The sequence below is a fragment of the Tenrec ecaudatus genome, chromosome 6 (assembly GCF_050624435.1).
Source record: "Tenrec ecaudatus isolate mTenEca1 chromosome 6, mTenEca1.hap1, whole genome shotgun sequence".
NCBI lineage: Eukaryota > Metazoa > Chordata > Mammalia > Afrosoricida > Tenrecidae > Tenrec > Tenrec ecaudatus.
The window spans coordinates 147,781,751-147,809,719 of NC_134535.1; the positions used below are offsets into that span (position 1 = coordinate 147,781,751).

The 27,969-nt window shown below is 38.6% G+C and overlaps 1 protein-coding gene and 1 non-coding gene across 2 annotated transcripts in view; both read left to right on the forward strand.

Annotated features, from left to right (window-relative positions):
- GRM7 (glutamate metabotropic receptor 7) overlaps positions 1-27,969 on the forward strand; it is a 1,162,681-nt gene that overhangs the window by 1,063,398 nt on the left and 71,314 nt on the right. The window contains exon 9 of the mRNA XM_075553170.1: positions 17,495-17,741. Coding sequence (XP_075409285.1) covers positions 17,495-17,741 — 247 coding nt within the window. The remainder of the gene's footprint in view (positions 1-17,494; positions 17,742-27,969) is intronic.
- Positions 7,717-7,850, forward strand: LOC142452253 (small nucleolar RNA SNORA33). Its single transcript, XR_012785276.1, has one exon. It is a non-coding gene; the product is annotated as a small nucleolar RNA SNORA33 (small nucleolar RNA).

Here is a 27,969-nt window from a genome sequence, read left to right on the forward strand (position 1 = left end):
ATAAATTACTCTACATCTAAACTATGATGTAGAACATTATTTTTAGGAACAATGCTATACCAATTGGCCCACAAGAAAGTCTTGAGCTTCAAAATCAGTAAATCCATCACACAAGGTGTTTAGACAAAACTGTGCCCCACCGATGCTTGTTTGAATATATATTTCGCACAAACATGTACCCTTGCGAGTAAACAATCATAGTGCTAGTAGGGGCCCAGTTCATACACGCTTGAGTTCATTCCAAACAAAGCATGTTAAACCAGTCTCTGTGGTATGTGGTTAATGAGAGACAAGTTCTCTCAATAGTATACTTGCCTCTTTAGGTTGCCTTAAACATAAACACATCAGTCAAATCAAAGTCGTGGATTCTAAGAGAATGTACTAAAATAAAACAGAACAGAGGGGTCATCTCAGAAGTTTAAGTGACTGGGTTTTTATTTATTCCCCCCAAAATATTCTTGATAGATTATCTCAAAGGACACAGGGCAATCATGAAAGAAATCTGAAGAAAACAGATAATTGCATTAGTTAGAAAAAAGCCAAGAATGGTGTGGCAGTTCATTTTTTTTCCGATCGTACCAAATGTACCCACTATTTCTTCAAAGGTTCAGCAAGAGCTACTTTAAAATTTGGGGGGAAATCTTAACCAATCTATTGTATTATAGCCTTGTTCTCCCCTTCAGACTTATGTCCCCCAAACCGAAAAAAAGAAAAAAAACATTTCAAAGGAAAATTATTTCAGTCCCAGAACTGTTATATTGACAAGGTATAAATTGAAGACCCCAGAATTCTTCAGAGATGGAAAACCCCCTTCAAAAATATTTAAACTTAAATGAACACTATGTTGAGAAACACTAGGTTCACATATTATTATTTTTAATTAACAAAGGTATCTATGAGTAAATAGTAATTTTTAGCTTACATTCATATATACACATGCCCGCATATAGATCTATATACCTCCATGCTCATTCTCCTGCATCCATTTGCAATATTTTTCTACCTATGTAACTGCTTGCGTGTGGGTTGCTTATTATCACTATTTTGTAAAATTGTTTATGTTATAGTGTGCAATATAGCTGTCCTTTGTTAAAATTAGCCTACCTCTCATTGTCTGACTTCACCAATATTGCATATTGTTTTTCTCACCCCCAGAACAAAAACATGTCTTCCATTTGGTAGCTGGTTTCTCCAGTGTCCATGAGCGATTATATTGTTCCTTTTTTCCTTTTATAAAATTGATAGCATGCCGTATTTTTCCCTTTGTGTTTGACTTTTTTCATTCAGCACACCATCCTCCAGATGTATCTGTGTTATGTTTTGCAAACTCGTCATCATTGTTATTTGTTGATCCAGTCACTTGTTGATTGTCACCTAAGGTGTTCCTTTCTTTTTGCTAATGTTGTAAGGATCATGAGTGTACATATATCAATTTGCGTCTCTGCTCTCCTATCTCTAAGATACTTTCTTAGGAGTGAAATTATGGATCATATGGTATTTTATTTCTAGGCTTTTGGGGAAATGCCAGGTTACTTTCATTGGCAACATCATTGGCAACCCTACCCATAGTGTGTAATCATTCCAATAGATCCACAACCTCAACAAACGCTATTGCTGTTTTGTTTTTTCAAGCAGTGCCTTTTTATTTTTGCAGGAGTAAGATGCCATCTCATTCTAGCTTTGATTCACATACTTCTGGGGGCTCATGGAGAAATCCCAGTGGTGTCGTGGTTAAATGCTCAAATTTTAACCCAAAGGTCCATGATTCAAACACACTAGTTATTCCATAGGAACAAGACATGGCAGTCTGTTTCTGTTAAAGGGTCCTGCCTTAGAAACTCTTTGGACCATGTCCAGAGGTTGAAATCAACTCCATAGAAGTGAGCTTGTCTTGGGTTTTGAGATGGGTAACATTGGTTGCCATCTCTTCATGTGTTTGTTACCTGCTGGATGTCCCCTTTGGTGCAGCATCTGTTCATGTCCTTTGCTCATCTTTCTTTTTTTTTAAATACTTTGTACTCAATAATTATGATCACACAATTATTCCAAACACAAATTCAAACTCACTGGCATCGTGTTGATTATGACTCATAGTGATAATATAGAACTGTCCCTGTGCATTTCTGAGACTGTACTTTTAAAAAAAATCAGTTTATTGGGGACTCTTACAACTCTTATCACAATCCATACATACATCCATTGTGTCAAGCACATTTGTGCATTTGTTGTCATCATCATTCTCAAAACATTTGCTTTCTACTTGAGCCCTTGGTAGCAGCTCTTCATTTCCCCCCTCACCCCACAACCCTTCCTCCATTACCACCCTGATAATTTATAAATTACTGCTCATTTTTCAATCGGAATTTTTTGTCCTTTTGGTTGAGTGATTAAAGATTTTTACATATTTTAGAGATTTGAGTTTTATGGGATATGTCATTATCAAGCACCCCCTTTAGTCCGTGGGTTCCCTTTTCATTCATGGTAGTGGAATCTTTGATGGATACTTGTATTTAATTATCTAGTTTATCTTCTGTTGTCCATGAATTTTACTTATATTTCATAATATAACTATGTTTGATGGTATAACTAGTATAACTATGTTTACTAGTTATAAACTATTTAACTAGTATAGTTATGTTTGATGGTATAACTAGTATAAAATTAAGACCCCCCTCTCTTTGTTCTTATATTCTATTCAGGTATCTTGTAATTTTATTCTTGGCATTTAGGTGTTTGAACAAGTTTGACTTAATCTTTATGTATTGTGTGAGATGGGATGCTGTTTCATTTTTCTGGATATTGATAGCCAGTTTTGCTGATAAATTTGTTGAAAGAGATGGTCTTTCCCCACTGAATGGACTTTACCCTTGGTCAAAGCAACTTCATAGGTGCTTCAAGAGCTCATAGGGGTAAAAAGTAGAATTAAAATCTAATGGATTTTTCCCCACAAGCGTTTTATAGCCCATTAGTAGAAGGCTTGGGGTCGGAGGTGGAGATGGGGGGAGGGGGGCGATAAGGCTATCTGATCCGATAGAGATTTGCAGCCTCACAAACCCTTTATGCATAAAAAGTGTGATCAATGAACTAGAATTGAAGTCAGGAGTTTGGGAATTCTGGCTATAGGTGCAGACACTGGAATTCCAATAGAGTTCACTGGACCATGTACAAGATGGTTACCATTAGCATGATGTTGTGCTAATGCAAGGGGAATGGCTACATCCCCCAATGATGTGTCCTTGGCATAAATTTGAAAGAAAAATGAGTCATAGGTCTGATAAGGACTTCACAAGAGTTAGAGGGCAGCTTCAGAGGAAGCAATAATGAAAAGTAGATTGTAGGCCTTCAGAAAAAGTTCTTTTTTAGAAGGATCAAAGGAAAAGGGAAATCCACAGAAGCAATCAGAGAAAAAGCCTAACGATTCACATCAATCACAATCTGTTCTAATCTGAGACTAGAAGAACTAGATGAAACCTGGTTACCACTATTAACCACTCTGACCAAGATGACAATAGAAAGTCAAGGTTAGAATGGGCAAAAGGAATGTAAAACAAAAATCAGAGCACTTTCCCCTCACCTTAAAAACCATAAAAAACAAAAATGGAAGAACAGACTAACTGGCTAGAAAAAGATGAAAGACTTCCCCAAACTCTTGCCTTGCAAAACCCTTCTCAACTGAAACTGAAGACACTCCTTGAGGTCACCATCCAGCCATATCATCGACCTGATAAACAAACAACACCGCCCATGCGTCTCTCAGAACAATCAACTATTCTAGACAAAAAGGGAAACATGTGCCTAATATGCAAGATGAGAAGACAGAGATACTCTATGAAACCAAATAAATAACGCGGGAAAGCCTGGCAGGAACTAGGGAGAGTGCTGACATGCTGTGCGGGCTGCCAGCAAAGTCTTGGAACAATTTATATTTGAATTATTAATTAGAACACTAACTCGCTGTACAAACTTTTCCCAAAAGTGCAACAAAAGATTAACAAACGAAAGAAGGGAAGGGTCCTTTTTAGATTCCTGGCCCAAGAAATTAGAAACAAAAGCCAAGGGAAATGGATGAAGTGGACTCAAGATGAAAGATTTGAACCACTCCGTCTTGAGTAGCTTTGAACCTGCTTCTTGGCCTAGTGTAGTCTCTCTTGTTCTTTTTCTCCTGCTACAATGGACGACAATCCCATGCTCCGTTACCTCACCCGTATTTACTATTGCATTGTAGGCTGAGTAGCTGCATCTTCTGAGCAGTCTCATTACAAGTAGTTGATCCGTTTGGGTTTAAGGCATCATACAGATCACTCCAGAAAACTCACTGCCGTCACATCACTGCTGACTCATCACAGTCTACCAGACAGAGTAGAACTGCCCCTGTGAGTTCCTGAGACTGTGATGGTTTATGGAAGCAGATTCCCTGTCTTTCTCCCGAGGAGTGGCTAGTGGTTTCTGAGTGCCTGCCTTGTGAATTGCAGCGCATCATGTAACCATGAAGCCACCACACCTGCATGTGCCTATACATTGCTCTCAGAGCACACCGTCACCCTAGAATAAACAATTCCGCTAGCATGCCTGGTGAAGTAGAGGGGCAGCAAAAAAAGAGGAAGAAGACCCTCTGTAAGATGGATTGACAATAATGGTTCAAAATGAACAACAATTGTAAGGAATGGGAGGGACCAGCAGTATTCTGTTCTGTTGCACATGGGGTCACTTTGAGTTGGAACCAACTCGATGGCACGTCATGACAGCAGCATTCATGCTGTGGATGTGATTGACCCATCAGCCAGAGGCACTGTCAGCACACTGGCTGTGTGTGCTCAACCAGAATAGAGGGACCTTTCTACAATCACCCACAATTACCTCAATGGTGGCGGTTCCGGGACAATGAGGGGCGTAAAGACAGACGGTCAACACAAAGAGACCACCACTCTGCCGGTTTGTTATACCCTCGTGACCTTTGTGATGCCACCTGGTAGGTATGTCACTGGTATTTCAAATCCTGATTTAAGGGTAATAATATTGGAAAGATTTCTAGAGCGCTTCCAGACCAAGACAGACTAGGAAAGGGGGCTTGATGAACTACTTCAAAAAGTTAGACAAAAAGGCTCTGTGGAACACAAGGGAAAATGTTAAAAAGATGACCTTCAAGGTTCGAAGTCAATTCCAAAGGCACAGTGGTCACAGCAATGGAGTGAATCAAGGGCAAGAGGGAGCAGTTTCTGGTCTGTTGTACTTGGGCTTCCCAGGGGTCAGAACTGACTTGGTGGTAATTAACAGCTGTGTTCCAAGAGAAAGAAAGGAGGTGAATGATGGAAAAGGCACGTCCATGGGTCGGTGGCAAGATAGAAAAGAAGCAGTCCAAAGAGGGAGAGGGAAAAAACGAGACGGTAGCAAGCATAACTAATAAGAGGGAAGATGAAGCCAAGATGACTACAGTAATTAAAATCTGTCAAAGTTCAATTAGAAAGTAACTGTTTATGGCTTTGAAAACTGAGATAAGAACTCACTTTCTTTCCGTGAGAGCCTGACATTGTCTGCTTGTCAATGACATTGTGGACTCAATTTCAGTGACTACTTTAGAAGTCCAACTTAAAATACATCAAATATGCTCAAAATCAAAGGGCATCTCTTGTTAACCATTAATTTTATGTCAGTATTATCATTTGAGCTTTATGTTTTATAAAAGGCGGCATTACATGCTGGTGAGAACAGATAGCTTTACACTTACATACATGGGGTATTTCAGATGTTACCTTTAGGGAAGGAATACTTTGAACTCAAACTTTATTATTTCAAGGGACTGGTTGACATACAAAGTAATGCAGAGCACCAGTGTGTGCTGCCTGATATATTTCCCAGAAGAAAAAAAAACAGCCAATGTGGGCGCAGTGCTTCGCATTATAAGGAAGAATCTGATATAATCTCTTATTGAAAGGTTATTAGGTTCAATCTTGATAAACTTGGCCCCGATTCAAAGACTGTCAATGGCAGCTAGCAAAAAAAAAAAAAAATGTGTCTCTGCAGGCCACCTGTGGAGAAAGTGTTTTTTTTCCTGTGTTTTAAATCACTACAAGGTTGCGAGGGGATGGTAAATAACCTTTTTGAAAATATGACAGTAAATAGTCCCAATTTTGCTGCAGAAAAGAACAAAAATGCTATACTGTAGTTCATGGAGGGAAAATATTGGAATAAAAATGGAAGGGGTCTGTGAGGTTGGTAAATCCTATATCAGTGTGTATAAAACAAAAGCCAAACCAATTGCTGTGGAGTTCATTAAAATCCATGCATATCACTTATTCAAAGCTGTTTGCCTCAGGTGTATACAAGGTACACTGATATTGTTCGGCAAGATCAGGAGTGACTTTTCTGGAAAATGGGGACATTGAAATTCCCAGCAGCTCTTCAGTATTACTAAAACTCAGTAACACGCTGTGCTTCCCCAAAATTCAGGCATTCAGAATAACGACATCCCTCTGCTCATGCTGTGTGTGAGTGCTCATAGTACTGGCCTTCCAGTGTAACGCAAACTATTGAGGTGGCAGTGCTTTCCAGCACTGCACATCACTTTGTTCATGTTTCAAAATCCAACTCGAATTCACCTAAAGCCTTTTCTTAGGTCTACACAAACAAATAATGTGACTGTATGTCGCTTTCTATTATGTCTGCCAGATGACAGCAAATGAAAAAATAATAATAAAATTGGGATGTGTTCAATGATCATATATATCGAGAGACGCCTTTCTTATTTATAATTATATGACCAAATTGCCTGTTCCTCAGAGCATGTCCCAAATTATTTGCTGTGTATGTGTTGTATACATGTACATTACTACGCCTAATTATCTGCTTGTTTCTTTGCTAATCTATCTTGTTATCTCCTATTCAAAGATGTTGTTGCTGTTAGATTCCATCAAATAATTTCCAACCAATACTGACTCAAAATGCAAAGTGATCCTACACCATGCAAAGTGGTCCTACACCATGCTCACCATCATTGCTATTTCGGGATATTACATTGCTGCCACCGTGTCAATTCATATCTCATTGATCATCTTCTTTTCTACTGACCCTGTACTACACCAAGAATAATATCCTCCTCCCGGGACTGGTCACTGATGATAACATGTTCAACATTCATGAGATAATATGTTTAAATAGAATAGCATAAAAGTATATGTAGGACATGAGACCATCTACTTTAATGCCATTAATAATTTAATAGCTATTGTTCATATATGACCTCTTTTAATTGTCAAAATGTGAGTCCTTTCCTCTGTTGATACTGCTGGTAAAATGAAATAGAGTTAGTATTTGGACACTCTGGTGACAAATACTTAGATAGAATCTTGATTCCATCACTTGCAACAGAGTAAAGTAACATGCCCAAAGCCACCAACCAACGATCCATGGATAAGATTCGAAATCTGTTCTAATAATAAAGATCTCATACTATCCATTAAACCAGGCGCATCTGACCTTAAACCGACACACATTTATTTACATATATTTTTTTTCCGTGGGCCCCACTCCACTTCTAACACCATGTATGCATTACACAGCCAAAGTGCTCAGTACAGATGTCAGCCTTCTGGGTGACCAACGCAGTTTCAATTGCAATTTGTTCCATTCCTAGCAACAAGCCATTGTTTGTTTCTCAGAAATATGGTCACCACCATCAAGAAGCAAGGGGGGCAAAAAGTGAGGCTAGAAAGAGCGGTCTTGCCAGCCATTGATTCCGCTTACTTGTATATGTTTCTGCAGAAATTTAGAAAAAGCTGGCAATAACGGTAAAGCCATGTTGTGAGCTTCAAGGATAATTGAGACCATTAAGGTCCCTGAAAGTGGTTACATCATTTAAAAAAAAGGAAAGAAAATAGTGGTCCTAATTGCCAGGAACTTTTCCTTCAATTTAGCTGTAAGTCATTCAAATATTTATCAGATAAGAACCTACATTTCCTTTTCCCTCCGAATACAGTAGCTTCGTGTTTCTTATTTGTATTAAGCAGACTGTAGAATGTTACACGAATGATGATAATTCTGCCACCCCACCCACACCAAAAGAAGCCAAACCCATTGTCTACTCTACCCTATAGGATAAAATAGAACCATTTCTTAGGGTTTCTGAGACTGTGCGTCTTCACAGAGGCAAACAGTCTCATCTTTCTCACAAGGAGCACCTCCTGAGTTTGAAGGATGCAGCTTTCAGCCGTCAGTGTAACACTGAACGGCCTGCACCACGGGGCCTCTTATCCCACTTAAAGATTCCAATGAAGCCTTCATGGCTCAATTCTACACTGTCTTCTGGGAGCATACAAAATTGGAAATATTTCATAAAACAGTCAATGGCAGATGAAATAGAAGATTGAGTATATCTTAAGACAATAAAAAATAAGCACAAAATAATTTCCCTGAACCGTTGTTTACTTGAATGGAACTCATGAGTAAAAGATGAGGCTTTCTACCCTTACAATGAGTTATGGTCTCAGAGACCCTCACGGCCAGTTCTATCCGGTCCTATGAATGAGAATCAACCCCATGGGAACCCTGCCCCCAGTTTCCCAAAGTGTGTAATACTGAATCCCCACAACCCCCTGGGAGGCACTGGAATAATCCAGAAGGGGTTATAAACACAATCACACTTTATATTAGATTATGAGCCAGTTTTAATTTTTAGGGGGACACAGTAACTTTTTTTCCTGAAAATTGAGTGGTAGATCAAATAATTTGGGGAAGCTATGATTTAGATGTGGAAGAAATATGAGACTTTCTACTTCCATGAAAACCCACAGGGGCAGTTCTATAGACCATGTCCTATAGGATTACTGAGTCACAATTGACTCAATGACAATGAATGAGTGAGGCTTTCTATGAGCTGAAAATCTGAGAGTGGCTTTTTTCCTAATGATTCTAGTCTTACAAGCATCCCTGTGTTCAGTGAGGTTTTCTTTACTTACTTCCTTTTGCTATGTCTTTGAGTGGCACAAATAATATTTTGTTTTCCTACCTTCAGAAACCTTCAACTAAACTGAATCTGGATCTTTAGAAAGACAGAGCACCAATTTTTGGATCAAACAAATGTCCTTATGAGCATCCTCTACCAAGTTGCCCATATGCTTATCCTGTGAGCAATCTAAACCAGATGGGGAAATTCAGCCAATACTGTGCACTACATGGTCATGTAAAGCTGGAAGACGTCACACTAGCGAAAGAAAGTCTTTTGTAACTCTGGCTGTGTGTCATTTAGTGCTCTGGAATTCTTCTTTTCTGACTTTTAGGTAAGAACATGCACAGAGCGGATTCTGTCGTCAGTTGTGCCTAGCACCACACTGAGCACCTGTGTGCTCTTCTCTTGTTGATAGGTGCCTTCCAGTGGGTTCTAACTCATACAGAGCCTGGGTCTCACCAAGCAAGCACCATCGGTCTTGCTCTATCCTCACATTGTTCTTAAGTTGGAACCCACTGTTGCAGCAACTATGTTAATCCATCTTGTCGGGGATCAGAGTTGATCTCGCCTGATAATAAACCCAAATCACTTAAAGCAAAGTATCTCCATTCTTGCTTAGAAGGAGCATTTATTTTGACTGCATTTCTTCCAAGATATGTTTATTTGTTCTTTTGGTAGGCCATGGTACTTTCTGTAGCCTTTGCCAACACCCTATTTCAAAAGGATCAAATCATTTTTCCCTTATTTAATGTTCAACTTTCACATGCATATGAGTTGACTGAGAATATCATGCCGTGGAGTCATGAATACCTTAGTCCTCAAAATGACCACTTTGTTCATTAACATTTTGAAGAAGATAATTTGCATAATTAATTTTGAAGAAGATAATTTGCATAATTTGCTCAATGCAATATGTCCTTTGAGCACTGACTGTGGATTCAAGTTAAATGAGCACTTCAATCTTTTCCCTGTTTATGGTAATTTTATCTACTCCTCCAGTTGTGAGGATTTTGGTTTTCTTTACACTGAGTTGCAATCCATACTGAAGGCTGCAATCCTTGATCTTCATCCACAAGTGCTTCAAGTCCTTTTGACCTTCAGCAAGCAAGATTGTATCATTTGCATATTGTACATTGTTGATAAATCTTCCTCTAATCCTGATGCAACACCCTTCTCCGTATAATCCGGCTTCTCAGATGATCTGCTCATCACACAGATTGAATAAGTACCATGAAGGGATACAACCTGTCTCATGGTTTCATTTGAAAAGCTGCCCCTTGGTCCGTGTCCAGGTTCTGCATGAAGATAATGAAGTGCTTGGGAGCCTCCCTTTCTCTTGCTGCTAATCATACTTTATGATGATCCACGCAGTTGAATGGCTTTTCATAGCCAATAAAACACAAATAAATAGCGTTCTAGCTCTCTCAGCCAAGACCCACCAGTAATGGTATCCCTTTTAGCCAGATCTCTTCTGGGTCTGGCTTGAATTTCTGGGGGCTCCTTGACTATCTGCTGTCACAACATTATTGGATGATGTTCCATGAAGTTTTACTTGAATGTGATATCAATGATATTGTTCAATGAATACCACAGTCTGTTGTGTCACCTTTGTTTGAAATGGATACAAATATTGATCTCTTCTAGTCAGTTAGCCAAGTAACTGTCTTCAAGTTTTCTTGGCAAACATCAGTGAGTACTTCCAGTGTTTCAACAACTTTGAAATGTATCAATTGGTGTCAGTTCCTGGAGTCTTGTGTTTTGGTAATGCCTTCCTTCAGTGAAGCTTGGGCTTGTTCCTTGACCTTGAGTACCTTTGTTTTTCTGGTTTTGTTTGCTTTTTAACCATGTGCTACTACTTGAAATAGTTGAATGCCGACCAGTTATTTTAGATACGATGACACTGTATTTTTTCCATCTTTCTTTGATGTTTCCTGAATCATTCAATATTTAGTCCACAGAATCCTTCGATATTGAAGTGAATTTTTTTTTCTTTCTGTCCTTTGAGCTTGACATATGCTGAGAATGCTTTTATGATTTGGTTTTCTTACTTCATGTCTCAGAATATTTCATTATAGTAGTTTGTCTTCTCAAGCTTTGCTTTAAATTTTTCTCTTCAATTATTTTACTTCATCATTTCTTCCATTTGTTTTAGCTGCTCTATAATCAAGAGCACTTTTCAAAGCCACCTCTGACATACACTTTGATATTTTTCATGTTTTTTAAAGACTGCTTTCTCCATGTATGGTTTTCTTTTTTTATTATTGAGATTTAACATATATATCATATAATTCCATAGTTCAATCATGTCAAGTGGAATTGTACAATTGCTACCAATATCTGTTTCCAGACATTCTTTATCTACATAGACTCCTTGATATCATCTCCCTTTAACCCCCTCACCACCACTGTGCACCCCCCTCCCCAAAACCCTTATTCTACTTGCTGTCCCTAAAGGCTCATCAATGCTGTGTTTCATACCAAAAAACAGAAAAAAGTCATATAACACAACTTCAAGAGGCTGATCTCCCATGACATAACAGCTCTGAGATACACCCTCATACGAACAAACAAAACATACAAATATGAACAAACAAAATCCAAACAAAACATGCAAACCAAAAATACAGAAAAATTTGGAACCAGATCAGGTCCAGGCTGCATCTAAAGGGGGAATCTACTGACAAGGTTTTAACTATTCAAATCAGATTTATGTCTTTGGTCTATATTCATCTCTCCCAAGCACTCTATTTTGTGACTACTTTCCTCCAATGCCTCAATTTTAGATAGCAAGAGTATTCCAGAGGATTATTTCTTATACAGTTCCACAAATAAATCTTGGGTGCCCACTGTCATCCATTGCCTTCTGCATACCAGATTCTCAAAATGTAGGCTCTGATACATATGCCTCCTTCGATTTTGGATTCTATGGATTACAATCCTCCAGTGGCTGATGATGGTGTGCTTGTTCCATGTGGACTTACTGGACATGTCCATTAGATGACTGCTTATTTGGAGACAAGCCTTTAAGACCCAAGACACTTTTTATCTGCTAGGTAGGCACCATCTAAATTCCTTGTCCCATTTTTCTATAGCATTCATAAACTTTGGTGGTCCCTTCCTGAGAGTGAGTATGGAGCAGGGCCATGACTGTGTTAGTCCGGGTAGACTAGAGAAACAAATCCATAAAACTCTTATGTGTATAAGAAAGAGATTTATATACAAGAGCAATTGAACATGGAGAAAACATCCCAGCCCAGGCTACATCAAGTCCATAAGTCCGATATTAGCCCACATGTCCAATATCAATCTATAAAGTCCTCTTCAGACTCACAAAACACATGCAATGAAGCCAAATGCAGGAGGATCACAGGCCAGTGGGTAGAAAGTCTTTGGGTCCAGTGGCGTTGTAAGCATCTCAGTGCTAACAGGGGTCTCTCTGTGGCTTCTCTGGCTTCAGAGGTCTGGTTGCATCCATGTGGTTTGTCTTCTGCAATGTCTCCCAGGAAGTAGCAGAGAGAGAGCGAGGTGTCTTCCACCTCCCAGGAGGAAGTAAAAGATTTCCCAGAATTTTCACCAGAAGGGCACGCCCACACAGAAGTCTCATTGGCTATCTAGATAGCCTAGACTCCACCCCTACACTCTTCATCCTTAAATTGACACCAGATTAGGTGATTACCACAATGAGGTAAAATCTCCTTGTTCTTACATTGGAGCTAGAATTTAATGCGAGCCCCAAATGCATTTCTGGATCTATGATTTTTAAAAACAATTTCTTAGTGTCTTCCCACAACTTTTAAATCCTCTGTCATTAATGTCCAATGATTCAAGTCTACTCTTGAGATGTTCCTAAAATTCAGATGGGATATATTGAAGGTTGCATTTTAGCTCTCAGGGATGTATTTTAATCTTCTTCCATTTCAACCTGAACCTCCATATGAGCAATTGGTTGTCTGTTCTACAGAGTCCTCTAAGTACAACGAAAAACAAACTCCCGCCATCAAGTCAATTCCACTGCATAGTGTCCCACAGATGGTTTCCAAAACAGCAAAACTTGTGGGGAATGGGTAGCCTCATATTTCTCTCATGGGTTTTAACCACCAAGGTTTGAAGCTCAATGCCTAACCAACACTATACTTGCTAGTCTATCAGAAGCCTTGATGGTACAGATGGTTAACATGCTTGGCTGCTAACCAAAACAGGACATGATTAAATCTACCTAGAAGAACCTTAAGAAAAACCCCTAGTGATCTACTTCCCCCAAATCAGCCATTCAAAACCTACAAATCAGTTCCATTCAGACACTTGTGGGGAATGGGATTTGTTTTTTGTTTTGTTTGTTTGTTTTAGTTCTAAGTAGACTCCAGTTTTTGTCTTAGTGTGCTTTCAGGTACTAAAACTAGTTAATTCATATGGGAAAAGTTGACATATATGGGAGTGATGACCAAACTTTCGCTGAAATTGACTCCCCAGCGTAAACTAGCAGAGTATGAGCATTAGCTGCTTACATTTCTTGAGCATGTATTTCCCAGGTGCTCCGCTAAGCACTTGTTCTATATCTGTTACTAGATGTTTCACACTGTCTTATGAGATAGGAACTATTATTTACCTCATATATTAGGTGAGGAATTTAGTAATTGCCAAGTATTCCATGTCTCAGGCTTTGAGAGATGACTTCTTCCCTTCCAAATATTGTTCGGTACCCGTCTCTGACTTGATTCTGAAAAATTTGCCTAAATCCTGAGTTAAAAACCAAACAAAATGTAATAACCCTGAAGTATCCATATTGTGTGGCCGAAATCCATATTCAACTCCAAGCAACATTCTAATAGTACATTAAGGTTGATGAAAAAAATTCAGGCTTAATTATCAAACCGTACAGAACATACAAGGTCTGTACCTTTCTAATGAGCTGTAGCCAGCACTGACAGGCCAATGTGAGGGAAATGATTTTGGAAGCAACTAGCAAGAATGGGATTGAGCTGCATGGAAAGTCAGCCCGAAGGAGAGTCTTGATGGCAGTAAGCTGCACAGAAACTACTGAGCTTTGAAAGCAAGCACTGATACGAATCATCAACACTTTACATTTCTAAGAAATGATATGGAAGATAAAACAAAGCAGCACGAAATTATCAAGATGAAACAAGGCAATTTACAGTAATGCACACAGGCAGAACAAGAACAGCGGAGACACTAAAAAGATACATGATGTAATCAGCCAGAGTGATCACTGGTGATTTAGTTTTAGAAATCTCATTTTTCATGGAGGATACCCTGGTTCTGTATCTCATACAAAGCCTAAATTTGACGGGAGCTATGTGGGGTGGGGGTGGGGGTGCATGTTGCTATATCGTTTTAATAGTTTCGGTGGAATTTCTAAACTAAAATGGACTGAGGAATAAAGAGTGAACTACTTCTGAAAACTCAGGCACTGAAAACCCAATGGATCACAGGAGTCCAATGCAAAAGTAATTGTGAAGATGATACAAGATTGGGCACTATTTCATTTGAGGGTTCATGGGATGGTCATGAGTGGAGGCAACTAGAACACATGCACACACACACTAGTTTACAGAGCATACTGAATGGAGCTCAGGGAAGAAAAACTGGATTATAAAAATGGTCTCCCCTTGAAGAGAAGCCTATTTCCATCTTGGAGCTCTGTGGAATGTGACACCAACAGAGATTGCAGTTCTAAGCCCTAGTTTACGTCTTCACACCTGTTTTCCACAATTGCTTAGACAATAAATACATATCAGGCCCAACTCTGAACCCTTGACCAATATTAGCATATTTAAGACCAATAAGATATAATGAGGTAGGTATCTTCATTTTATATATGAAGAATGATAGTTTTTCAGGCACAGAGAGAAAAATTATCTTGCCCAAGACCACAGACACAGATAAAAATAAAACTGAATTAAGAGCTCTTAATTTTAAACCACCTGAGCTCTTCATTTTAAACCACTTTACTAGGTCGATAGGGTTTCTGCAGGTAGGAATTTGGCTGAAGACATTCATCTTGAATTTTCACATACTTGTGAAATGTTTCCCTAGACAACACATTTTTTTCCAAATGAAATATCACACAGACCTGATGAATACTAGTTTGAGAATAATGAAATTAAGCACTCCATAAAAATAATCAAACTAATTTCTTCAGGTGCAAAATTTGACCATTTCAACAGATGAACAGAAGAAACAAAACCCTAACATCACATGGGTAAATGTATAGCAATGGCTTTCTCAGACTGATTTAACATGATTTGCAAAGCCCTTGTTAATAAGGTAACAGCAGTGACCATGAGGGAAGGAAGCCCCATTCTCTAGACACTAGAAAGCTTTTCGGCAATGAAACCAAACTCACTGCTGTCAAGGCAATGTCACTGTTCCCTAAGAGTGCCAAGACTATCAATCTTGAAGGAACCAGAGAGCCTCGTCATTCTCCCACAGAACAGCTGGTGGGCTTGAACTACCAGCCTCACAGTTAGCAACCCAGTGCATCACGCACGACACCACCAGGATTCCTTTGTGACCAGGAAAAGCCTTTCACAAAGAGTGTAGGCTAACAGCCTAGAGTAGTTCTGAAGGTCTGTAAATGCCTTAGCGTACATTTAGGTGTTCTGATAGCAAAAAAAAAAAAAAAAAGGTAGCTTTATAAAACTGCCCTATTCAAAATCAAGTGGTATCATTAATTCAATATTGTTTTGTCATTATATTTTAAATTTATTACATATTGTAGAGTTAGCAATGGGCAGCTCCTGTTAGCCATTCAGATCCACCCAAATTCAAATTTGTGGAAAATTGTTTTCCTTCCAGACCAGACAGCAAAGTCTTTTAATTTCTCCAATGGGGCTTGGGTTTGATGAAGTAAGATCAGAATTACCCAGGCAGCAAAGACATCCGATGTCAATTCTTTTATATTTAGAGAAAGAATCACAGAGAGAATTAAGGTGTCTATTATACAAAACCCGTGGGTTCACTCATCATATTATTTGCAGACACAAAGGAGCCCTGGTGGGCTGCTCATTGCAAAGTCAGCAGTTCAAGTTCACAAGCACTGTATGAGAGAGACGAGGCTTCTGCTCCCACAAGGATTTGCAGCCTCAGAACTCTAGGAGCCAGTTCTCCTCTGCTTTGTAGTGTCTCTCTTGAGTTGAAATTGACTAGGTGACAAGAGGCTCTGGGAACAGACAGTGATACGATTCTGGGTTTCTGACTTCGTGGAACTCATGGCCTATTCAAAGAGGTGGGCATTCAAATGATCGGAGCTGCAACTGAATCATTACAAACAGACCCATGACCAAAGGACGATTCTTGGGGACATCTGAGTAAATAGCTGGCCTGGACTTGAGGAAGGGGCATCATGAGAGCAGCAGCCCCACATGGATTCTCTAAAAATGCAAAGAAGGACTATTGTATCCAAGAAAAAGACAGAGCACCTCTATAGAGATCCAGTTCTAGGAAGAAGCCTAGCTGATGAATAGAATATGGCCTTTGAGGAAAAAGGCGAACATGAGCAGGCAGACCTTCATGAAGATGCTGTGGAATATCAAGAAATCAGGCTTTCCCTCTGAAATCAATGTAATTTACATGTCATATGGCAGTTAAAATAGGAATATGTCTGCCTCTGTGGCAGTGGGTGGGCTCAAGATCATGAAAAAGCATTTCCCAAACACAACTGGACCAAGGCAGGTTGTAACGTTCCTGTGTTGATCTTCAACCATTTTTCAAATGCATCACTATGGCAATCATTTAACGCTCTGGCGGTCAAGTAAGTGTTTGCCCTTCATCCTTCCATGCATGAGACCCAGTTTCTTCAGGAAGCACAAGGTGCTATGGACAGTCTTGGTCACCACCGAAACTAACAAACAGGGCAATGTTGGAATGAAGTTTGAGATCCTTTTAGCAGTTTGCCAATACAGAAAAATGCACAAGCCAATGTCCTCAGAACTTGGTCCCTGTCACTGTGTTTCATAAATCATAATTAAGCAAGGAGTGGATTTTGATAGAATTTCCACTCACTATTTTCTAGGTTGTGGTGAAGGTGCACTGTTGTTGAAAAGTAATACAAAATGAGACACATGTTGTTATAAGGACATCAGGTAATGTCCCAGAATCTCTGAGAAGCAGGATATAATATCATATTAACCTTTCTGTGATAAGTTATATACACAGTGCATATGTATATGTAAAATCATCCCCTACTCGAGATTAGTTTCTATGATCATGTTTCTCATTCAGCTGCAATTTTAATGAAAGGAACTTCATGGAAGTGAAAGTCACAGTGAACTTCCATGCAGGATACGCCTCTAGGGAAAGCGTGCACATGGGCTCTCCCAAAGGCATTCTATCAGTTTATACATGCATAACCTCTCCAATAGACATACAGTCATTTTGCCTTCCTTTGTGTCAAATTCCCTGGGAATTGATAGTTGTTCCTCCCAAAGCTTTCCCTCCTGAGCCATGTAATCATTCTTGACATTGTTTTACATGTTCAGACCCCCTATGCAGTCATTTGATTTGTAATAGTGCCTTGTGTGTTGTGTCTCCTAGCTCTACATACAAACTACCACACTTACGATCTCCATGAACCTAAGTGCGTCGGTGGCGCTGGGGATGCTATACATGCCGAAAGTGTACATCATCATTTTCCACCCTGAACTCAATGTCCAGAAACGGAAGCGAAGCTTCAAGGCAGTAGTCACGGCAGCCACCATGTCATCACGACTGTCACACAAACCCAGTGACAGACCCAATGGTGAAGCAAAGACAGAGCTCTGTGAAAACGTAGACCCAAACAGTAAGTCATTCTTTTTCACCCTTGTTGCACCTAGGCTTCCATGGGAAGCTCTAGAATTTTGGCATGTGGTTGACTTACGCGGGGGAAAGATTGTGACCATTTTAGTCTCATAATTGAGTTGCCTTGGTAAACACTAAATTCTGCTCTTCCATCTGGATTGATGCATGTGACCTTTTTTGTTGTTGTGTTCTTCTCTGTTGGAAAGAAGTCTTCAGTGACTCTTCTTCAGAAATGTAAAAGTTACCCCTTACTTTGATGCTAAAATCTCCAATTGACATAAATATGTTTGTGGGTATAAGGCACCTTTCATGTTCCCTTCCTTTTATGGGAACTGGAAGTTTCACCCCTAATTGAGCTATAGCAGCAGGAATAAAAGAACTTTTGAAGCATAACTTATTTGTACTTTGGAGCGAATGTGGAGAAGACTGTTATTCTTTACTAAGCAGAGATGACTGAGCAGAAGCATGCACACGCAATATTGAATAAGAGGAGGCCACCTTCACCCGAGGGCCTAAGGCCAAGCATGACCACTTTAACAGCATCACCACACACGAGCCCTCCGGCCCACAGAACTGCAGGAGGCTTTCACCACAAAGATTCAACCTCGGGATGCCAGGAGGGCTGAAATGTCAGGTTAGAGATTCCACAGGAGATATTTGCAGCCCTCTGGGTAGCCTTTACTAAATGACACTAAATAAGACGCGCATACAGACACCACTTTGCAAAACAACAAAGGAGCTCGGGTATTAAATTTCCAATCACTAAGGTTATTAAAAAGGGACCGGTAACAGTGAATTACAAAATAAAAATACAATTTATAGGATTTACATTCCAGGAATATCTTGACCAATTGTATATCAATCACTTGAAACAGATTTCAATACTCATGATATTTTCTGTTTTTAAGATTTTCTGTTTTTCAGATCATCTGTTCAGTCACTCAAACCCAATTTTCCATTTATGAACTGATTTTGGTGTAGCCAAAAGCATAATACCACGAGGAAAGAAGTGTATATTTTAAATAAGATAATATTTTTAACCCTGCAAAGAAGACCGACTTTTTAAAAAATATATATAATGAATAAGTCAGCCAGGCTTGGTCCTGGCAAACCCTTTATGAAGCTTTATGATTGTGACTTACCCCTTTCTCTATCGTACCTGAACGGTTGGTAGAAGGAATAATGTGGAAAACTTTGAACATAGAAATACAGATAATAACCATCAATGAGCAACACTGTGGGGCTCACTTTAATTTTCTAGTACTCTGGTCCAGGCTTGAGGAAGAAGGAAAACAATGAGCAAAAATACCGTTAGAATTGGAACAGAGACTATATTCTTGGGTCTCCAAAGAAACTGGTCCATTGAGAGAAAAATAATTTAATGGGAAATTTTTATGTTATAAAAAGTGTTATAGGGAGAGGTGTTGTGTTAAAATAAAATTGAATTCAAATCCGAATCGCTCCACATACCAACTATGTGACTTTGGGGAGAGTTATTGAAAGTTTCCGAAGCTCAGCATCTTCTTTATAAAATAGAAGTGATAGTATCTATGTCACAAACATCATGTAGCTGGCAAATCAGGGGTCAATTCAATATTAATTTGTTTCCATTACAAAAATGTCAAGAAGTTTTATTTATAAGTGCATTTCAATGTAATAGTTTGAGTAGATAGGACAGTAAAAGTATACTGACCACCGGGCCACAATTCTACATGAATTTCACAACTATTTTCATCAGCATTTTTGTGTGAATAGATATAATATCTATATATACACAAATAAAGTGTATGTATGGAAAACAGAATTAACAGTAAATGGAAACTTTCATAAATGTTTAAAGCCCCCCATATATATACATATATATTTATATGTGAACACACACATATTTGATATTAAGGGTCCTTGTTGACACTGTCAGGTAAGCGATGGGCTGTTAACCATAAAATCAGCAGTCCAAACCCAGTAGGTGCTTCTTAGGGAGAGATGAAGCTGTCTGTCCCTGGACAGACACACAGCCTCAGAAACCCTTTACAGAGCCATGAAGAGTTAGAGTGGATTCCACGTCAGTGGGTTGGGTTTTACATTGGTATGCACAGCTCCTAGAGCTTTTTATTCTACACACACACACACAACTTTAACTAGATACTGCTCAGACCTAATAAGCAGAAATGATGGTCAAAATGCTATATGTATTTTTAAAATGGTTAATGTATAAGTTTGGAATCTGGGCAGGTAATCCAATTGTATACTATTTAAATGATTAACTTTCAATTTTTAGGTCCAATTCTTGTTGAAATTGTTTGGCGTTAAATGGTGGTTGTTAAAATGTTAATACTAATACAAACATCAACTGTCCTATGAAACAAGCATTAACTAACTATCCTATGAAACAGACATGCAATCCCAAGAACTCTGTAGACAGTTTATCATTATTCTCATTGAAGAAACTGAGGCTTAGTAAGACTAAGTGGCATAACTAAAGTCACACAGAATCCAGCAGAGGTTAAACTGAAGTTCAGTGAGGCTGTGTTTACTAGGATGTGAGTGACATGTCATAATTTCAATGCAGACATCAGTTGTGTCTCCTTTGTTGGTATAACATGTGTATAGAAAAGAGAATGATGTTTGGTGGCATGTTGCTCAGTTAAATATGCTGTGAAATATATTCCTGCTTGCTCTGTTATCTACAAAGAGAAGAGGATCCGGAGGAAAAAAGAAGGATGGCCCGATCGAGGCCTTACTTACTATTGCAATTATTCAACTGTTTTATTTTCTAATCCAACCATATTAGTGATTCAACTTGGAATTCTTTTAGGGCCTTTCCCTTGTGGAAATATTATTGATTTTGGTTTGCTGTTGTTCTGGTGTCTACATAAAGCCAAAAAACGTAGTTCAGAAAAAATAAAAGCAAACTCCAAAAGATACTTTGTCTTACAAGCTGTCTAAAAAATACATGTATATGCCTTCTCCTCACTTATAGGCGATCTCATTCTCTCAGATTTCTCATAATGACAATAGTAAAAAATGTGACAACTTTGTACATTAATGTGCACATGTGGAAGTAATGAATGACCAGGAAAGAGACGTCACTAAGGTTGGCTATTGCTAATTAAAGTTTGGGCCTTGATTCTCAGTACTTTGGCATCTGTATAGTGATGTATCTTTACAATTACGCGCTCATGTAGCCTAGAAGTTATGCAATGAAGTAATCATCCTCCATTTGTGAGCTGATGTGATCCGTCTCCATTTTCCATTAACACCAATTGCCACATAATGCCTTTGTGTTTTGTTTTAACTATGTTGATAAGTGAGGAGTGGTTGTATATATGTTTGTATGTATAATTCACTTTTTTGGTATTGTGTAGACATTCCCTAAAATATTATATATACTTTCACTAAATACTGGATGAACTACAGGAGGAGATTCACGTACCTCCAAACACTGGGATTTCTGATGACCGTGCTCTGAAACATTCCAAACTCAGCAGACTTTGTCATAACTAAAACTACTCGACAGAAGCTTCTGCAGTGATGGAAAAGCCCCATCTCTCTGCTGTCCAGTGCAGTAATAATAACTACATGTAGACTTTTTACTTCATTTAAAATAGTTTCCATTTAAACAGCCATCTGTGGATTATTACTACTATATTGCATAGCATACCTCTACAAATCAGGACATCCTTACACGCAAGGATTTCACTGGAGGATAGTTAATGTAAGTGCACACTGGAAATAGTTTCCGACATGTTAGGATTGATACTGATCGGAGATAAAGTCTATTTTAAAATAGGCACATTTGGTCTGCGACAAAGATGCATAGAAAGCATCATTTAAGTTTGTCTATAATGAACGACCAATATGGAAATAGTGATAACACAGACAATCATTACATTCACAAAACCAGTCCCTGGTAATGTAAAAGGGAGCTTCCAAAATTTGATGGAAACATGGAATTAAACGATACTGAAAATTTCCCATTAACATTTAGAAACCCCTTATGTATTGAGAAAAGGAAATAGTGGGAAATTTTGATTAATGTAAACTGAGACTGTTCTGATGATAGGGAACGATATTACTGCATTCTACTTAATATTTAACCTAGCTTACCTAAACTCTAAATTCTGAAGGTGAGTTCTGGATTTAAATTCAATCCTATGTTCAAAAACAAACCAAAACAAAAACCAGGAACTTAATAAAGTTGCTGTGTTCCTAACGGGGGAAATTCTGCACTCTATTTTATGAAAGAACCTCTCTGAGAGGCAGTAAAGGTCATAGGGTGAGGTGTCATTAAATAATGATACAGGCTTGTCTCCTTTTTCATTGCTAATCTCCAATAGTTAGTCTCAATGTATTTCAATCCTCAGTGTCCTCATGTGCACAATGCTGCCCCATCATTGCAGTTCACCAACTGGTGCATGCGTGCTTTGACTCATCCAGCCCCACACATTACAGCTACATGTCTACATAACAGCAAATTTGCTTACTGGCTACAAAGGCAAAGGCAAAAACCTCAACTGCTCTGATTAGCTTGATTTCTTTCTAAAAAAAAAAAATTCAATATTCCTCAGGTTTTACTCTAGCTGAATTTCAGTTTTTGGAAGTCCACTCCATTATGTATTGAATAAGTCAAGAGTAAATCTCAAAATTATAATTTACCTGTGTGCTATTGACGATAGATATTCAGGATTTGAATAATATTGCTGATCTCTGTGCTCAGATTGAAATACAGCCAGCTCAGAAAGCCCAGGGGTGGAACTGAGTATTGAGATTTTATTTATGCAAGTAAAAGTTCTACTGGTACTTCATCAGAAGAGCTTCACCTAATTTGGATAATTTTCAATATTATCAAGATGATACATATTCCACATCTTTTTCTAAGAAGAAAGGCTCCTTAATCTCTGGTTCTCCAGCTTGCATTCTGAAATAGAGACACAGTTCCCTGAACTTTTTCCAATACTAACTTGGAAGGTTCGTGGAAATGGAGAGGTCAGATAAACTGGCCCATTTGATTGTGTTTGGGCTTTAGTGGACTGATGGCCATGGCTTTGAGTTCCAGTTGGACAGATACTATTAACAAAGACTCAGCACAGCTTCGCTGACCCCAATCAATACAGACGGCTGCCTACCTCCACTGGACTGGTTAAAGCCAGGAAATGCTCGGTGAATGATTCTCTGGTCAGATGCAATCCTTCACTGAGTATCACACTGCAAAATGCTGGGTGGCTGTAAGCTAACTTTGTCCTAAATGACCAACCATTTGCTAAGGCAATGCTCATAGGCAGAACAGAACGACACCCCAACTAGCTGGGTCAGTTACAGAGAATTCATCCAAGCAGGCCAATGATAACCGGAAATAATAAGGTAGTGCGTGGCTTGGGGCACACAATTTCCCTTGAATGTAGGAATCTGAATCTACCTGAGATATATATCATGTAAAAGAGTGGTTTAAGCCAGTGAAGCCACTGTATGGCAAAGAATTACGTGTTGGAGGAGTGAAAATTTGCACTGACAATGTAAACTTGAAAAGGAAACATTTTAAATAGCGCTTTGTATTCTGATGTGTCTTTTATTACTATTTTATATGTATAAGGGAAAGCATAAACATCTCTGGTGTTCTCAAATAAAACAATCAGTTCATAAATTAATAGAATTGTCAATCTGAGGAGGGGTTTGCTTTTAAAAAGATAAGAACAACAGAAAAACATACAACTCAGACTGCTGGAAAATGAATGTGGCCACTCACCTTCAAAAACTCTGGACCACACTCCTCTGCTGTGCTAATTTGTTATGCTTTTTTGTTTTGTTTTGCTTCTTCATTTGTTCGGATCTATAACATGCTCAACATCCTGTTACTTGTTTCATTCTCTGGACCAATCATGCAGGCTGGTCAGCATAACTGGACTAGGCTAAGAGAAAAGGCAGCCATCAGGAAGAAAAGAACGACCAGAGATATGACATGTCTAGTATTGCTGGGCTGGTTCTTTCAGCTGTTCCAACACAAGCAAGTAAACCCAACTGCCTTAACCAGAAAGGCACCAGTACTCCCATGTTCAGAGGTACCTGAATTTTGGTGAACCGGTATACCAAAGAATGAGAGTAATGTCTATGATCTCTGGTGTAACCTCTTCTCCTCAAAGGAAAAATAAAATAAAAGGAAGATTGTGTGTACATTTATTTTATACATACCTATATATTTACTTTTCCTGTAGACTGTGTACCACCTGTAAGAAAGAGTGTACAAAAGTCTGTTACTTGGTACACTATCCCACCAACAGTATAGCTTTTGCCTGCTTTCCAAAAGGTAAGAGAACCATCTCATTTTTATTTCCTTGTGTGTTCTTGAGAATGAGAACGTTTCCATGAAAATGATGCATGATGACCTAAATCTATCTATTTGAAAGACTGTGTTTTCCAAGGTGCTGTATTTGATAAGTTTATCGCCTGCAACTCCAGTTGGTCCAATGTCTGGTTTGTTTTCTGTGTAGGTGTGTGCATGTTTGTCTTTCCTGAAAAAGATAAGTAGCCAGGAATGTATAATTTGTGCATGATCGACTCAGGTACACAATTGACTTGGGTATATGATTGACTTTAAAACTACCAGTGGTGAGAAAATATTTTTAAATGAATGCTTTCACACTGTGAGTTTAGGAGGCAATGTAGAAAATATACAGACAGAGAATGGTGATGTTTGAGAAGGATAGTAAAAATGTGTTAGATTTATTTTTATTAAATGCATTCAAAGATATATATATAAATCATAGAAATATAATAATCCAAAGAATCAACCTGTGGCCTTCCCATCTTGAACAAAGGATTGTCTTACTTACTGTGTAGCTGAGAAATAGAAAACAGCTTGCTGGTTAGTTTGACTATGTGCTGAAGATGATTGGGGGTCATAGTTCTTCCTGAGGGAAACAGTGAAGCAGCTAGAATCTTTTCAAAGAAGAATAGAAAGTGCCCATGAAGAATGCATGACTCTACAGATGTTCTCCATCATGAGATCAACCTAGGAGAGGGATGGAATGTTTTCTCCCCAAGAAATACCAGTGACTCCAGGATACCAGATTAGAGGAAGTACACGTACAATGTATGAAGTAGATGTGTAGTATGAAGTAGGCGTGTGCAATATATGAAGTTGATGTGTGAATGAAATTTCAGGATAACAACTGATTCACAGTGGATGCCTAAATATTATATTGGACTTTTCCCTTAGAGAATATAAAATCTAAGAGATTTATTGTTTTCCCAACATCATCACTTCCTTATTGCAGACTAAGCAATATCATTATACAATAGAAGGAACATGTGCACTGGCAAGCATCCTTGTAAAAATAGAATCAGTCATTCCAAATGTGGGAAATTATATATAAATAACATGAAGAGAGCCATGTCTTGCCTTTGAGAAAAGTAGTCCTTTGGGGTTTCCCTCTAACCGTCCTACTGTGTGGTAGATAGGCATGGCAGGGGGTTTCAAGAGATAGACAAGCAGAAGGATGTATCATGAAAAAGGGTCGGGGGAGAGTCCTTAGCAATGTGTACTGGTGGCTCTTGTCTCTCTTCTGCCAATATGAGAATGCATCACAGATGATTGATGCTTCTTCCCATTCTTGTTTTTGTAATGATATTCTTAATACAAATAATATTTGTCTGGTATTATATATATTTATATAAATAAATTCACTTAGCCCTAGAAGACAGGACAAGAGGACATGCAAAGAGTAATTACATTTCCTGTTGATTTTTAGATGGATGTTATCAACTCAGTCTTATTTGCACATAGTCTTTCCTTTCTTCCATATTAACATGATCTGCCCTAGTTTTTAAGTAGGACATTCTTCTCTCACAGTGAATATAAAACTGTATTCCAGTGAGATTTTAAAAATTTTGTTGACATTTTTTTTAGTACAACCACTTGTCAAAACACTGAAGCTTATCACTTCATTGGTCCTTTTACATGAGTCTGCCTGAGAATAAATGAGAAGAATTTTTTTCTAGATAAAAAATGCTATATGTAATCACAATCCACTAAAGTTTCCCTTAAGTGGAAATAGAGAAAAGAACTAGGAGGCAAAGGGTATTTATAAAGACCTAAATAAAGGCATGTATATATGTAAATATATTTACATAGGATGGTGGGGAAATAAGATATTTGTGCATATATTTATAGGTTTAGTATTAAGGCAGCAGATGGACATTGGACCTCTACTCAAGTACTTACTCAATCCAAGAACACTTTGTTCTATCAAATTGACATTCCATGGTGGACACCTTCCCAACAACATCACTGAACACAAATGTGTGCATAAGCAAATATGATGAATAAAGCTGACAGTGCCTGGCTATCAAAAGATATGCTGTCTGGGGTCTTAAAGACTTGCAGGTAAACAAGCAGCCATCTAGATGAGAAGCAACAAAGCCCACGTGGAAGAAGCACACCAGCCTATGAGACCATGAGGTGTAGAAGGGACCAGGTATGAGGCATCAAAGAACAAAAATTCATATCAGTGGGTGCCCACTTTCCCGATATGATCACTGAAGAAAAATGTGTGCATGAGAAATGTGGTGAAGAAAGCTGATGGTGCCCAGCTATCAAAAGATATGGTGTCTGGGGTCTCAAAGGCTTGAGGATAAACAAGCGGCCATGAAGCTCAGAAGCAACAAAGCCCACATGGAAGAAGCACACCAGCCTGTGTGACCACGAGGTGTCGAAGGGATCAGGTATCAGGCATCAAAGAACAAAAAAATCATTCATTGTAAATGAGTGGGGGGGGGGTTTATGGAGTGGAGACCCAAAGCCCATCTGTAGGCAACTTGATACCCCCTTACTGAAGGGTCACAGCGAGGAGATGAGCCAGTCAGGGTTTGGGGTAGCAACAATGAAACATACAACTTTCCTCTAGTTCTTAAATGCTTCCTCCCCCCACTATCATGATCCTAGTTCTACCTTACAAATCTGGCTAGACCAGAGGATGTACACTGGTACAGATAGGAATTGGAAACACGGGGAATCCAGGACCAGATGAACCCCTCAGGACCAGTAGTGAGAGTGGCGATGTCAGGAGGGTAGAGAAAGGGTGGGGTAGAAAGGGGGAACCAATTATAAGTATCTACGTATAACCTCCTCCCTGTGGGATGGAAGACAGAAAGTGGGTGAAGGGAGGCATCGGACAGTGTAAGATATGACAAAATAATAATAACTTATAAATTATCAAGGGTTCATGAGGAAGCGGGGAGAGGGGAGGGAGTGGGAAAATGAGGAGTTGATATCAAGGGCTCAAGTAGAAAGAAAATGTTTTGAGAATGATGATGTCAACAAATAGATAAATGTGCTTGACAAAATGGATGTATGTATGGATTGTGATAAGAGTTGTACGAGTCCCCAATAAAATGATGTTAAAAATAAACAAAGAGTGAGAAGGGAAAAAATCCTTTAGCTTTACTCTAAGTTTTTGCCTTTTGATGGTGCAAGATGACAATATTCTAAATAAATCTTTAACTTCAAAATATATTTTTAGGATATGCTCTTTAAGAATAAAGCCAAATTACTTGATAAGACCATCGTACTTCACAGGTTTTTATTGGTTGTTCACCAGTTCTAATGGATATTAGAGACAGCTTTTCAAATGAATAATAATGAATCCTGTTCTATAACCATTTAAAAAATAATTATAAAAAAGAATCTAAGCAGCAAAACACATGCCAATTCAACAACTTCTACGTCAACAATTCAGTGGCATCTATTATGTTCTTCAAGGAATCGATCCAAGTTACACTATTCCAAAAGTAGCTGGCGTGCACTGGTGGGTCTGCAAGAAGACTGGAAAGCCTGAGAAATAAGTGAAAAGAATTGCTTACTGATGTGTACAAATCCATTTCCATATGATTGTTTCCAAGGAGGGAAAATATTAAAGGAAAAATGATATGTCCAATAATGCCTTTTAAAATATTATGCTATTAAAACTGGTAAGCCCCTGTCCTGCCTGAACCCATCGTATATAGTAAATCAAGCATCTCCTGGTGGGTGGCTGAAGGAGGAAAGTTCAAAGCCAGCCAGAGCAAAACGTCGCTTGGTTTTAAATGTGTCAGGCAATACTCCATTCAAAAAAAACTTTCCTGTGAGAAATACTACAGAAAAAGAATCAGAAAAATAGGCATACCTGCCCATGGTTTTATTTTTTATTATTATAAGAATATAGGCCATTGGACATACCCTTACATAAGGGTCTCAG